Source organism: Thamnophis sirtalis, unplaced genomic scaffold (genome assembly GCF_051295495.1).
Source record: "Thamnophis sirtalis isolate CommonGarterSnake01/CBP01778 unplaced genomic scaffold, rThaSir2_p1.2 scaffold_14, whole genome shotgun sequence".
Classification (NCBI taxonomy): domain Eukaryota; kingdom Metazoa; phylum Chordata; class Lepidosauria; order Squamata; family Natricidae; genus Thamnophis; species Thamnophis sirtalis.
This window is the reverse complement of record NW_028261394.1, coordinates 7,476,774-7,490,419: the sequence shown is the minus strand read 5'-3', so window position 1 is coordinate 7,490,419 and position 13,646 is coordinate 7,476,774. Positions and strand designations below refer to the sequence as shown.

Here is a 13,646-nt window from a genome sequence, read left to right as displayed (position 1 = left end):
CCCTTTCGCTCCTCCTTATTCCCTAAGGGAGGGGCCATTCAGTGTCCCCTTGTGCCTTTACTCCCAAGTCGACCTCTGTTCCTTAATTATTCCCTTCTCCTTGCAGCTCTGTGCATGCGCACACTGGGAACAGGCTCCAGCTGTTCTTCTGCCTCACTGATATCTGATTCTGAAGGCAGCTGATAACTGGCATACGGCCCTGGCCCCCTCTCTGCCTCCGACACAGAGCCCTCCTCAGAGCCTTCCCCAGACTCCATGACTGGCCCAGGTTCCTCCCCAACTTCCTCACTGTCCGAATCTGCTGCCAGCTCTGCTGGCAGGTTACAACCATTCTCCCAAATCTTGAAGATAAGCCAGCTATTTAGTTGCCCAGTTATTTTGGAAGTATTCAAATAAGGGGAAGAAATGCCTGGAAAGATTTTTCTTCCAAGCTATTATTAGCTTGACCCCTGCGCTCCTCTCAAAATAGGACTTTTTTTCATTTTCTCCCTCTTCTGTGCCACCACGTTCAGCAATGCCAAGACGCAATCTTTATCCCCACCCTGACCCGAAAAAAATCCGGAGGAGCAAAGGGAAGCGTGAAGAATTGTGCATACACCAGGCTAACCTTTGACCGGAGCGAAATCCCTAGTGCAAACAGACACGTTCCCCTCGTGTTCCTCTTCTGGTTTTCTTGCGTTCCTCGCATTCCAGAAGGAAAAGCACTTATTAAAAAAAAAAAAAGTTAAAAGTTCCCCCTTTTGAAAAACACCAATTTGTACTGCAAGAGCATGTGGCGTGAACCCAGCTTATTGGCAATAGCAGTTAGACTTATATACCGCTTCATAGGGCTTTCAGCCCTCTCTAAGCGGTTTACAGAGTCAGCATATTGCCCCCAACAACAATCCGGGTCCTCATTTTACCCACCTCGGAAGGATGGAAGGCTGAGTCAACCCTGAGCCGGTGAGATTTGAACAGCCGAACTGCAGAACTGCAGTCAGCTGAAGTAGCCTGGAGTACTGCACTCTAACCACTGCGCCACTTCGGCTAACTAATTGGGTTAGTTTCTTACTTTAATCCTCTTTAATCTTACAGTGATTACAATACAATAGCAGAGTTGGAAGGGACCTTGGAGGTCTTCTAGTCCAACCCCCTGCCTAGGCAGGAAACCCTATACCGTTTCAGACAAATGGTTATCCAACATCTTCTTAAAAACGTCCAGTGTTGGGGCATTCACAACTTCTGGAGGAAACTTCTGTTCCACTGATGAATTGTTCTAACTGTCAGGAAATTTCTCCTCAGTTCTAAGTTGCTTCTCTCCTTGATTAGTTTCCACCCATTGCTTCTTGTTCTATAGTTAGGTGCCCTGGAGAATAGTTTGACTCCCTCTTCTTTGTGGCAGCCCCTGAGATATTGGAAGACTGGTATCATGTCTCCCCTAGTCCTTTTCATTAAACTAGACATGCCCAGTTCCTGCAACCGTTCTTCGTATGTTTTAGTCTCCAGTCCCCTAATCCTCTTGGTTGCTCTTCTCTGCACTCTTTCTAGAGTCTCCACACCTTTTCTACATCGTGGCGACCAAAACTGAATGCCGTATTCCAAGTGTGGCCTTACCAAGGCATTATAAAGTGGTATTAACCCTTCACGTGATCTTGATTCTATCCCTTTGTTTATGCAGCCTAGAACTGTGTTGGCTTTTTTGACAGCTGCTGCACACGGCTGGCTCCTATTTAAGTGGTAGACACACACAGAGAGAGATTTTTATATACATATATAGATTTATGAAACCAACTGATAGGGTTGTACATCTCTCAGGTGCAACTCGTGAGTGGTTAACAACCTGTGAAAACAATAAGAAGCAACAATTCAGGCCCACACAACGGAATATAACATATTCCTCTCGTTTTGCATTTTAACGAGACGGTCCTTTTTAATTTTCTTCCTTTTAAATTGGTCAGGTACAACGCTGTTACCGGAGAATGGATCGAAGACGAGGTCTTGATCAAAATGGCTGCGCAGGTAAGAAGAAGCAGAATTTTTTTTTAAAAAAAATTGGCCCTGGTGGTTAAGCGAATCACCATGGTCATTCAATGAATCGTATGGCCATTAAGCAAATCCAGCTTGCGCCCTCGACGTGGCTGATCCGAAGCGAGCAGTTTGCGATGCCATGACCCCAGGACTCTGGAACCACAAATCATAAATAGATGCCGGTTGCCCTGAATGCCCAGATTTTATTTTATTTTTGGAGAAATTTTTTTTATTGTTTTAGTTAAACAAAAACACACAAAAAAAGAATTATCTTTCGTTACATCTTGTAGAAAGCGTATCGATTGGTTACAAATATATTCCGTGCGTTTCTTCCACAATCCTTACGTATACTTCATCCAAATCGAGTTGTACATTTTAAGTCAAGAAGGAAAAATTATGTATTTTACTATCCCTGTACCACAATTCTCATTTGGTTACCATTATTTAAACATGTTTTTATCTAGAATCGTTTATATTTAAAGACACAACCACCTACTGGCATTCATTTGCGGTTTCAGTAGATCTCCAATAACATTACACCTTTATGACATATTCTAAAGCAAAATCAGTTAAGTGAGATATCTAAGCATCCCCCCCCCCCAATAACACACCTGTATGTATCATTAAATATTATCCATTAACATTTCCTGTTGTTATTGTAGTTAACTAAAAGTTATTTACTGTTTATCTCAACTCTCCTCTCCACAGGCCCACACAATATTATACCTTTATAGCCGTCTTTAAACAATGATTTATTAATAAGGTGATGCCCAGATTTTGATCCTGTGACCTCTGGGATGCAGACACGGTCATAAGAGCGAGGATAGTCATCATGAACCATTTTTTTCAGTGCCGTTGTAACTTGGAATGGTCGCTGAGCGAATGGCTGTACGTTGAGGACTCATCTATAATAACCTCTGTTTTGTTTTTCCAGCCTTTCGGACGAGGAGCGATGCGCGAATGTTTCCGGACGTAAGTGTGAAGCAGTTTCTCCGTAGTTTGAAAAAAGGAAAAAAGCTCAATTTTCTTGTTTTTAATTCATCTCAGTTTATTCTTGAGGTTTAAATCAAGATAGGAAACCTGGTGCCAAGGAAAGAATGAAGGGCCAATAATTCGCTTTCCGGAGCGAAAACTTTTCCCTCGTTTGCAAAATACCCCGGGAAAATTGCCACCCACTTACTCTTTGTGAAACAGGGCAGTTCCTTGAGATGAAATGGAAACAAACCAGGGGTGAAATTCAAAATTTTTCCCTTTCTGGATTGGTGGGCGTGCCTCGATGGTCATGTGACCAGGTGGGTGTGGCTGCACAACTGACTCGCACACAGTGTAAAAGCAGCTGGATTTCACACACACAACGCCCCCTGCAACAAGCAGGAACCTCACAGAGAACCAGGCACAGGTGATAGTTGAACAGCTGGGAGTTGAATCTTTTTATTTACTTTTTTTAAAGCTTTTTTTTTTACTATCGGTTGGAGCAATGGGTAGTAAAAAAAACTGCTGTTCCCATAGGCATCTTCAGTTGATATTTGTTTCAATACAATACAATACAATAGCAGAGTTGGAAGGGACCTTGGAGGTCTTCTAGTCCAACCCCCTGCCTAGACAGGAAACCCCATACCGGTTCAGACAAATGGATATCCAACATCTTCTTAAAGACTTCCAGTGTTAGGGTACTCACAACTTCTGGACCCAAGTTGTTCCATTGATTAATTGTTCTAACGGTCAGGAAATTTCTCCTCAGTTCTAAGTTGCTTCTCTCCTTGATTAGTTTCCACCCATTGCTTCTTGTTCTACCCTCAGGTGCCTTGGAGAATAGTTTGACTCCCTCTTCTTTGTGGCAGCCCCTGAGATATTGGAAGAATGCTATCATCTCTCCCCTAGTCCTTTTTTTCATTAAACTATATATATATATACCCACTTCCAGCAACTGTTCCTCGTATGTTTTAACCTCCAGTCCCCTAATCAATGCAATACAATACAATAGCAGAGTTGGAAGGGACCTTGGAGGTCTTCTAGCCCAACCCCCTGCCTAGGCAGGAAACCCTATACTGTTTCAGACAAATGGCTATCCAACATCTTCTTAAAAACTTCCAGTGTTGGGACATTCACAACTTCTGGAGGCAACTTCTGTTCCATTGATTAATTGTTCTGTCAGGAAATTTCTCCTCAGTTCTAAGTTGCTTCTCTCCTTGATTAGTTTCCACCCATTGCTGCTTCTTCTACCCTCAGGTGCCTTGGAGAATAATTTGACTCCCTCTTCTTTGTGGCAGCCCCTGAGATATTGGAAGGCTGCTATCATGTCTCCCCTAGTCCTTCTTTTCATTAAACTAGACATATACAAAATTCCTGCAACCGTTCTTCATATGTTTTAGCCTCCAGCCCCCCAATCCTCTTTGTTGCTCTTCTCTGCACTCTTTCTAGAGTCTCAGCATCTTTTCTCCACATCTTTTCTCGGTCTTTTTAGGAAAAAGCTGTCCAATTTCCTGCACATGCATAATTGGAGAGGGGCCTTCAATTATGTGGCAAAACGGTACATCGAGACGGTCAACCGGGACGTCTATTTTGAGGACGTGCGGCTGCAGATGGAGGCCAAGTTATGGGGAGAAGAATATAACCGCCATAAGCCCCCAAAACAGGTAATCACCTCACACAGAATCCTAAGGGATACAATTAAGATCAAGGGAGGTACTAACACCACTCCACAAAGCCTTATAGTAAGACCACACCTAGAATGCTGCATCCAGTTTTGGTCACCACACTATAAGAAAGATGTTGAGCCTCTAGAAAAAGTGCAGAGAAGAGGAACCAGGATGATTAGGGGACTGGAGGCTAAAACTTATGATGAAAGATACAATCAAGATCAAGTGAGGTACTAACACCACTCTACAAAGCCTTAGTAAGACCACACCTAGAATGCTGCATTCAGTTTTGGTCACCACGATGTTAAAAACATGTTGAGACTCTAGAAGGAGTGCAGAGAACAGCAACCAGGGTGATGAGGGGACTGGAGATTAAAACATAACGATGGACGGGTGCAGGAACTGGACATGGCTAGTGGAGAGAAGGACCAGGAGAGACACGATAGTAGTGTTCCAATATTTGAGGGGCTGCCACAGAGCGGAGGGGGTCAACCTGCTTTCTGAAGGCCAGACAAGGAATAATGGATGGAAGCTGATCAAGGAGAGATTCAAGCTGGAGCTAAGGAGGGATTTTCTAACAGGGAGAGCAATCAACCCATGGAACAGAAGTTGCCTTCAGAAGTTGTGGGAGCTTCATCCCTGGAGGCTTTCAAGAAGAGACTGAATTGCCATTTGTTGGGAATGGCATAAGGTCTCCTGATTTTGGGGGGTTGGACTAGATGACCTACAAGGTCCCTTCCAGCTCTGTTAATCTAATCTAATCTAATCTGAGGTGTTAAGTAGAGCTCATTTAATAGGGGATGTCTCTGGAAACTGTCCTTCACTGAGAGAAGAAGCATAAATATATTTGATTTAAAATATATAACTTGATATGAGGTGATGACTGTGAAAGGGATGCACGAAAGCTCTTTGTAACCAATTGACACACTCTTTACAATTTGTAATGGAAGATATTTTTGTGGTGTTTGTTGTGTTTTGTCTGTGTATTCAAAAATAAAAAATTATATGTATGTGTGTGTGTGTGTATGTGTGTGTGTGTTGCATTTGTGCTGATAAATAAAGGGAGACTAGTATAGATCTATTTCAAGAATTATGTATGTATGTATGTATGTATGTATGTATGTATGTATGTATATATATGTATATATGTGTGTGTGTGTGTTTTATTTCTGCTGATAAATAAATAAAGGGAGACCAGTATAGATCTATTTCAAGCTATTTAGCTCTCATCAGCTAGCCATACCCTTACTGGGATTCGAACCTGGGCTATATTACATATTAGGCAGACGTCTTAGCCATTAAGCCACAGGCTCTGATCCGTTATCAGCTGAGCCAGGAAGAAAGGTATATATTTAAAGTCACAACCCCTGGTATGCCCCAATTATGGGAGGAAGCTAACTGCTTCCATTCTCTGTCAATCGGCTCGTCACAAGAGTCCATCACGACAGAAACCCAATATTTTTACTGTTGCCTTTGTTATATTTGTTTTTTATTTGTGCTGATAAATAAATAAAGGGAGACTAGTATAGATCTATTTCAAGCTGTCAGTTATTTCTCTTCCTCTTTCTTTTCCTTAGGTAGATATTGTCCAGACCTGCATAATTGAAATGAAGAACAGACCGGGCCGACCTCTTTACCACCTGGAGCATTACATTGAGGGGAAATACATCAAGTACAATTCGAACTCGGGATTCGTACGAGACGACAACATCCGTTTGACCCCGCAGGTAGGACTTTCTTTCCTGGCAATTCAGCGGGGGGGATGGATGATCTTAAAGAGCCTACTTGGTAAGGTTAAGGTTGGAGATACGAAGTCAACGGGGTGACTTTGTGCCAGCCACTCTCTCTTAGCCCTAGGAAGCCATCAATGGCAACCCATTTCTGAAATCCCACTAAGAGAACTGCAGGGACATGTCAAAGCCAATTCACTAATGTTTATTCAGTCAACGGCCAGCAAAATGTAAAATTAGCAAAAACAGATTGAAGTAAATACAGACAATAATATACTGAAATAAATACAGGTACTTGCAAGAGTTCATTTAGTGACGGTTCAAAGTTACACGTGATCTCCTTTTGAGACCTTCTGACGAGCAAAGTCAATGGGGAAGCCAGATTCACTTAACAACCGTGACAAGAAAGGTCATTTAATGGGAGCAATACACCTTGAACAACTGTCTCACTTAGCAATAAAAAAATTACTGTCTCCCTTGTGGGCGTAAGTCAAGGATTAACGGTAAATAGTAAAATAAATCCCATTGTATAACATTTACTATGTTAATATAGCTGTTACCCGGATGTCAAACTAAACCATTGATAGGTATAGAATAAAAATAAAAACTACACATCCCCTAACAGTTGATGATTTAAGACAGTGTTTCTCAACCTTGGCAACTTGAAGATGTCCGGACTTCAACTCCCAGTATTCCCCAGCCAGCGAATGCTGGCTGGGGAATACTGGGAGTTGAAGTCCGGACATCTTCAAGTTGCCAAGGTTGAGAAACACTGATTTAAGATATAGCAAGCCAAAAGGAATGGTCAAGATAAAAATAATTATATCTTTAGCCAATTTATATGTGTGTGTGTGTATATATCTATATCTCTATCTATCTATCTATCTATCTATCTATCTATCTATCTATCTATCTATCTATCTATCTATCTATCTATCTATCTATCTATCTATCTATCTATCTATATATATATATATATATATATATGGTGTGTATGTTCTAGCATAACTCTAGAACACCTCGAGTAATTTCAACCAAACTTGGTACACAGATTACTTACTCCCTGGAAGCAAATACTGTGGGGATAACATGCACCTAATCCCCCCTGTGTGTCTGTGTGTGTGTGTATATGTTCTGTTAAGATACAGCCTGTCGTGCCTTAAAATGGCTTCTACTGTACAGCGCAGTGGAGTTGCCATGGTAACGGCTTCACAGTGCTCTACAAGGGGGCTCCCTCTAGTAAGGGGGGAAATCCAACATTAGAAATAATGCTATATTTGACAGGTTTATGATAAATAAATACCCGGGCAATGCTGGTGTCAGTGTTCCAAGTATCATGTAGAATTAAATCAGAGTCCAAGGCAAAACGATCCTTAAAAGTTCCAATTTAATAAATCAGACATCTTAGCACATCTGTGGAAACCCAATTCTGGAAGTTACATCGGATTCCCACCCAGTTGAAAGTTCATCATCTTGTCCCCACACCCACAAATCCATCACATGGTCCAATCTTCTTCTTCCACGCTGGCATCTCCACTCAGCTGCTTCCGGTCAGGTGCAGAGGTGCGGAGACAAAAGATGACCTTGGGCTTCTAGAAAAGAATGAGAACAACACATTCAACAATTCTACTCCTTTCTATTCCCCCCTCCCAACTACTACACTAATGAAACAGCATAATGAAATAAGAGAGAGTGTGGCAGGCCAAAGATCCTAAAAGGGATATAACTGCAGGCCTGACAGCTGTGTTATCAGATACACACACACACACACACACACACACAGTGCAGGCAGCCACCAAAAGTCACCCATACAAATAAAAACAAGATGGCCTCGTATTTGTGTTTAGAGAACGTTTATCGGGCAAGAAGTCCAGAAACGGTTTCCCTTTTCAAAACTCCGCAACGCTTAAAAGTTTTATTTAGCCAACGTATCGCCACTTTGGCTGTTCAACCTTGCGCAGGCTAGTTTTGGAATAACTGGGTTTGGGGAAAAGTCGTTGGCCCTGACCCTGAGCGGGGACAGAGACTCCCTGTAGAAGCTGATCTGGTTTTCTCTTCCCGTCGGGCTGATGCAACGTCCGTTCTCTCGCAGGCCTTCAGCCATTTCACCTTCGAGCGCTCCGGACACCAGCTGATCATTGTGGACATCCAAGGAGTTGGAGACCTGTACACAGATCCTCAGATCCATACCGAAAGCGGCACAGATTTTGGAGACGGGAATCTCGGTAAAAAAACAGAGCGATTGTTTGTCCTTTTTGGGGAGGGGCTGAACTTCTTCAGGGATTAGGGAATGGAGAAGGGGATCAGTTTCAGTTCTGGGTAGGAAGAATCTTTAAACATGGGCCAGATGTGCTGATGAGAATGGATGACCTCAAGTTGTCGTCAACTTTCCACAGGTCATTTAGCGATGATTCGAAAAAAAGGACCGAGGACTGTTTTTCACACTTAACGATTCTCGTGGCATCTCCATAGTCCCTTGATAGAAATTCAGACACTTAGCAACTCATATTTATGACGGTTGCAGTGTCCAACTTTTGCGATCTTCCGACAAGCGAAGTCAACGGGAAAGCTAGACTCGCTTAACAACTGCGTTACTAACTTAACAACTGCAGTGATTCACTTAACAACTGTGGCAAGGAAGCTCGTAAAATGGGGCAAAACGCAGTTAACAAATGCCTCACTCAGCAACAGAAATTTGAGGCTCCATTGTGATCATAAATTGAGGACTACCCCTATTGCGATGTTGTTGTGGAGACCTTGGTGCTTCTAAATTTGCTTGTTGGCTTGCAGACGTTTCATTATCTGTCTAGGTAACATCATCAGGGCAAGGGGGTGTGGGGGTTTTCCCCCCTGTTTATATATAGGAGCCTGCCCTGCCAACATTGGTGGAGGTGTGGTTTTCTCCTTGGCAGTTCCTTGATTAGGGTATTGTTTTCTTCTTGATTTTTTGTCTGGTGTTCATCCCTGCTTATCTGGCCTATTAGTTGCTGGAAAATATCTAGTTTTTGTTTTTATTGCTTCCTTTAAATGATGTGCACATGTGGTTAATCTCTATGTGTCTGTTGATGGCTGATTTGTCGGAATGGATCGTGACTTTGAGAAAAATCGCTAAGCTTCTATGTAAGGCGCTGCACCTCGAAACGATTTCTCATTCTTTCCACGGATGGTTCTCTTATCTATCCCAGGTGTACGAGGGATGGCCTTGTTCTTCCATTCTCACTCCTGCAACCGGATTTGTCAAAGTATGGGGCTGATGCCTTTTGATCTCTCCTCCAAAGAGAAAGACGCCTTATTTCGCAGTACCAAACTACTTGTAAGTATTGTTGGCAAAGCCGCTTTGAATCCAAGGAACGGCTGGGGGCCATTTTGTGAAGACGGTCTGGTTCACGAACCCCACAAAATGGCTGCATTATTTGAACTGAAGCTTGCCTCATCTTAAAAGTGACCTGATAATTGATTTACCATGTTTTCCCCAAAATAAGACAGGGTCTTATTTTCTTTTGACCCCCAAAATAAGCGCTTGGCCTTATTTTCAGGGAGGTCTTATTGTTTTTGAGTTGCAGGAGGCGGCAAGTGTGGTCACCTCATGGCTGCTGCTGTGTGGCAATATTTTGGGGGGAGGGCTTACTTTAGCCCATGCGCTCAAAAGCCCAATCGGGCTTATTAGCCAGGGAGGGCTTATTTTTGGGGGGGAACAGGGTATGAAGAAGAGATGCAGGAACTGGGTGTGTCTAGTTTAATGAAAAGAAGGACTAGGGGAGACATGATAGCAGTCTTCCAATATCTCATGGGCTGCCACAAAGAAGAGAGGTGGCGCAGTGGTTAGAGTGCAGTACTGCAGGCCACTTCAGCTGACTGCTAAGCTGCAGTTAAGCGGTTCAAATCTCACCGGCTCAAAGGTTGACTCAGCCTTCCATCCTTCCGAGGTGGGTAAAATGAGGACCCAGACTGTGGGGGCGATATGCTGACTCTGTAAACCGCTTAGAGAGGGCTAAAAACCCTACGAAGCAGTATATAAGTCTAACTGCTATTGCTATTGCTAAGACAGAGTCAAGCTATTCTCCAAAGCACCTGAGGGCAGGACAAGAAGCAATGGGTGGAAACTAATCAAGGAGAGAAGCAACCTAGAACTAAGGAGAAATTTCCTGACAGTGAGAACAATGAATCAGTGGAACAACTTGCCTCCGGAAGTTGTGAATGCTCCAACACTGGAGGTTTTTAAGAAGAAGTTGGATATCCATTTGTCTGAAGTGGTGTAGGGTTTCCTGCCTTAGCAGCGGGTTGGACTAGAAGACCTCCAAGGTCCCTTCCAACTCTGCTATTCTATTTATTCTATTCTATTCTATTCTAAAAACTGCATTAGAAGATGTAAGGTCAGGACCTTGGACAGCATGGAGTATTAACACAGCTGGTCGACCCTTGTCATTTTAACCATCTTTGTTCATTTGTTTATTTAATTTATTGATCAAATGCATGAGCGGCTTACAAACTTTAAAACTACTAATTATATCGTCTGTGGAGATACTCAAACATCTAGGTCATGGGTGATCCAAAAGTGTTTTTTTTAAGGGTTTCCTGCCTAAGAAGGGGGTTGGACTAGAAGACCTCCAAGGTCCCTTCCAACTCTTGTTATTTCTATTCTATTCGAACCGAAGCTTGGCTGGCCTTAAAAGCGACCCGATAACTGATGGATAAGTTGAAACGGGATAGAATTTTGCACCATTTGAACGGGCAGCTATAATGCCTCCTGCGGCTCCAGCAGAGACGTGGTGGCTGAGGGAAATCCCTGGCTGAGGTTTTTGTGTTTCTCTGCGCAGGAATCAGCTCAGACTGTCGTGCGGGGCACCGAAGAGAAGTGTGGCAGTAGCCGTGTGCGCACCGTATCGGGCACCCGTCCCCCGTTCCTCTCCCGCCTTTCCGAAAACTCAGGGGATGAAAGCATGAGTGATAGGGCCTTTGACTCCCTGCCCTCCTCCCCGTCTTCAGCCACGCCTCACAGCCATAAGATGGAGGGTCTCCGTAAGTGCCCAGATGTTTTTTTTTCATCAGCCGTTGGGGGGAACTGCTGGTTCTAGAAGCAACCCGGAATTAAGGAGAAGCTTCCTAACAGTGAGGACAATTAACCAGGGGAACAGCCTGCCGCCAGAAGTTGTGGGTGTTCCCTCTCTGGAGGTTTTTAAGAAGAGACTGGACAGCCACTTGTCTGAAACGATATAGGGCTGGGATGGCGAACCTATGGCATGCGTGCCACAGGTGGCACGTGGAGCCATTTATCAGGGCACGCGAGGTCTTGCGCTGTCAGTTGAGTTCAGCCTTTTTTAAAGCCATTTTTTCCCGCCCCAGGCTCCAGAGGCTTTAAAGGAGCCTGGGGAAGGGCGAAAAGAGCCCTCCCCCCCCCTTGGAGGCCCTCCGGAGGCTTCAGGAGCTTCCCTGAAGCCTCTGGAGTGCAAGAAACAGACCCTATGGGCAAACCAGAAGTTCAGGAATGGACTTCTGATTTGCTCGTAGGGTCAGTTTAAGCCCTCCGGAGGCTTTAGGGACCTTCAGAAGGCTTCCCCGAAGCCTCCGGAGGACTAAAAACGGCCCTACAAGCAAACCGGAAGTCACTTCCGATTTGCTCATATGGTGGGTTTAAGCCGTCCAGAGGCTTCAGGGACCTTCCCTGAAGCCTCCGGAGGACTAAAAACGATTCTACAAGCAAACTGGAAGTCACTTCTGGTTTGCTCGTAGGGTGGGTTTAAACCGTCCGGAGGCTTCAGGGACCTTCAGGAGGCTTCCCTGAAGCCTATGGAGGACTAAAAACGGCCCTACAAGCAAACCGGAAGTCACTTCCGGTTTGCTTGTAGGGTGGGTTTAAGCCGTCCCGGGGCTTCAGGGACCTTCAGGAGGCTTCCCTGAAGCCTCTGGAGGGCTTAAGCAGCCCTGCTCGTAGGGTTCTTTTTTGCTCTTAGGAGGTCCCTGAAGCCTCCGGGGGGGTGGGGGGGCTTTTTTTCCCCTCCCCAGGCTCCTATAAAGCCTCTGGAGCCTGGGGAGGGTGAAAAAAACATGCAAAAAAGCGGGGGGTCGTGCCTCTCATGCACGCATGTGCACTGGGGAGGGGTCGTGCATTGCATTATGGGTGCGGCATGCCCACGCAAGCCCCTCCCCTGCGTTTCCCCCCTTATGGCATGCGAACCAAAAAAAGGTTCGCCATCGCTGGTATAGGTTCTCCTGCTTGAGCAAGGGGCTGGACTAGAAGATCTCCAAGGTCCCTTCCAGCTCTTTTCTATTCTAAAATAAGGTATATGGAAGTACGCAAAATACAGATAATTCTCGACTTGCGAGCATTCATTTAGTGACAGCTCATAAAAGTGACATCCTTATAATTACGGGTAGCCCCCGACTTACCGCGATTCATTTAGCGACCGTTCAAAGTTACGACAACACTGGAAAAAGTGACTTATGACCACTTTTCACACTTACGACCACTGCAGTACCCCCTATCACGGACACAATGGCCAAATTGATCAATGATGTATCAAGGCAGATATCTCTTCAATGGTAGTTTTTACAGTTTTGACGATGTTAGCAGAGGTTTAAAGAAAGTTAAGTGAGTGATATATTTTGAGTTTCGGAGATTTCTGTCTCTTCTTTTATAGCTACACCTGGAATAGGATAGTTCATACATTTGTATATATTTATTAATAAAACGCTGCCCTGGTATTCCTGGACTTACGACCGATTATTTCATGACTGTTGGAAGTTACGACAGGGTTTTTTAAAAAAGTGACTTAAAACTGTTCCTTGCCTAAAGAGCGAATTCCTTCTTTGCTTCGACCTAGATTGGCCTGTTTTCAATGAAGTCGACAACTTGGTTCACAAAGACCACGAAAACCTTGATAATCAGCGGGTAAGTTCCTGAAGACCTTCCTGGATTCACACATTAAGGCTCGGCCCTAAAGAGTTTGGGTTGGGTTTGGAGCGATGCGTAGGAGACTCTAGGAGAAGGACGAAGTTTCGTCTATAAAATAAAGGTATCCAAAGAAGGGAGAACTCTTATTTTTGCCCCCTGTTTTTATCCTTAGGATTCCGAAAACGGAGGCGACAGTGGATGCCCCAGTGAGAAGAGGAGCGATCACGAAGACATGGATCATCACCGGGAAAAGGTAATGTCGTGTTTTCATTTCATACATTGATCCCATAGATAGATAGATAGATAGATAGATAGATAGATAGATAGATAGATAGATAGATAGATAGATAGATAGATAGATAGATAGATAGATGATAG

General features: G+C 44.0%; 1 protein-coding gene across 4 annotated transcripts in view; it reads left to right on the top strand.

Annotated features, from left to right (window-relative positions):
• Positions 1-13,646, top strand: part of EEF2K (eukaryotic elongation factor 2 kinase) — a 52,658-nt gene that overhangs the window by 20,041 nt on the left and 18,971 nt on the right. For all 4 annotated transcript variants that reach the window (XR_015698489.1, XM_087729487.1, XM_087729489.1 and 1 more), the window contains exons 4-12: positions 1,938-1,998; positions 2,942-2,979; positions 4,472-4,643; positions 6,224-6,373; positions 8,469-8,601; positions 9,562-9,689; positions 11,194-11,395; positions 13,198-13,265; positions 13,441-13,521. Coding sequence is in view for 3 of the 4 variants with exons in the window: in XM_087729487.1 (XP_087585613.1) it covers positions 1,938-1,998; positions 2,942-2,979; positions 4,472-4,643; positions 6,224-6,373; positions 8,469-8,601; positions 9,562-9,689; positions 11,194-11,395; positions 13,198-13,265; positions 13,441-13,521 (1,033 nt within the window). In the remaining variant the exon portion in view is untranslated. The remainder of the gene's footprint in view (positions 1-1,937; positions 1,999-2,941; positions 2,980-4,471; positions 4,644-6,223; positions 6,374-8,468; positions 8,602-9,561; positions 9,690-11,193; positions 11,396-13,197; positions 13,266-13,440; positions 13,522-13,646) is intronic.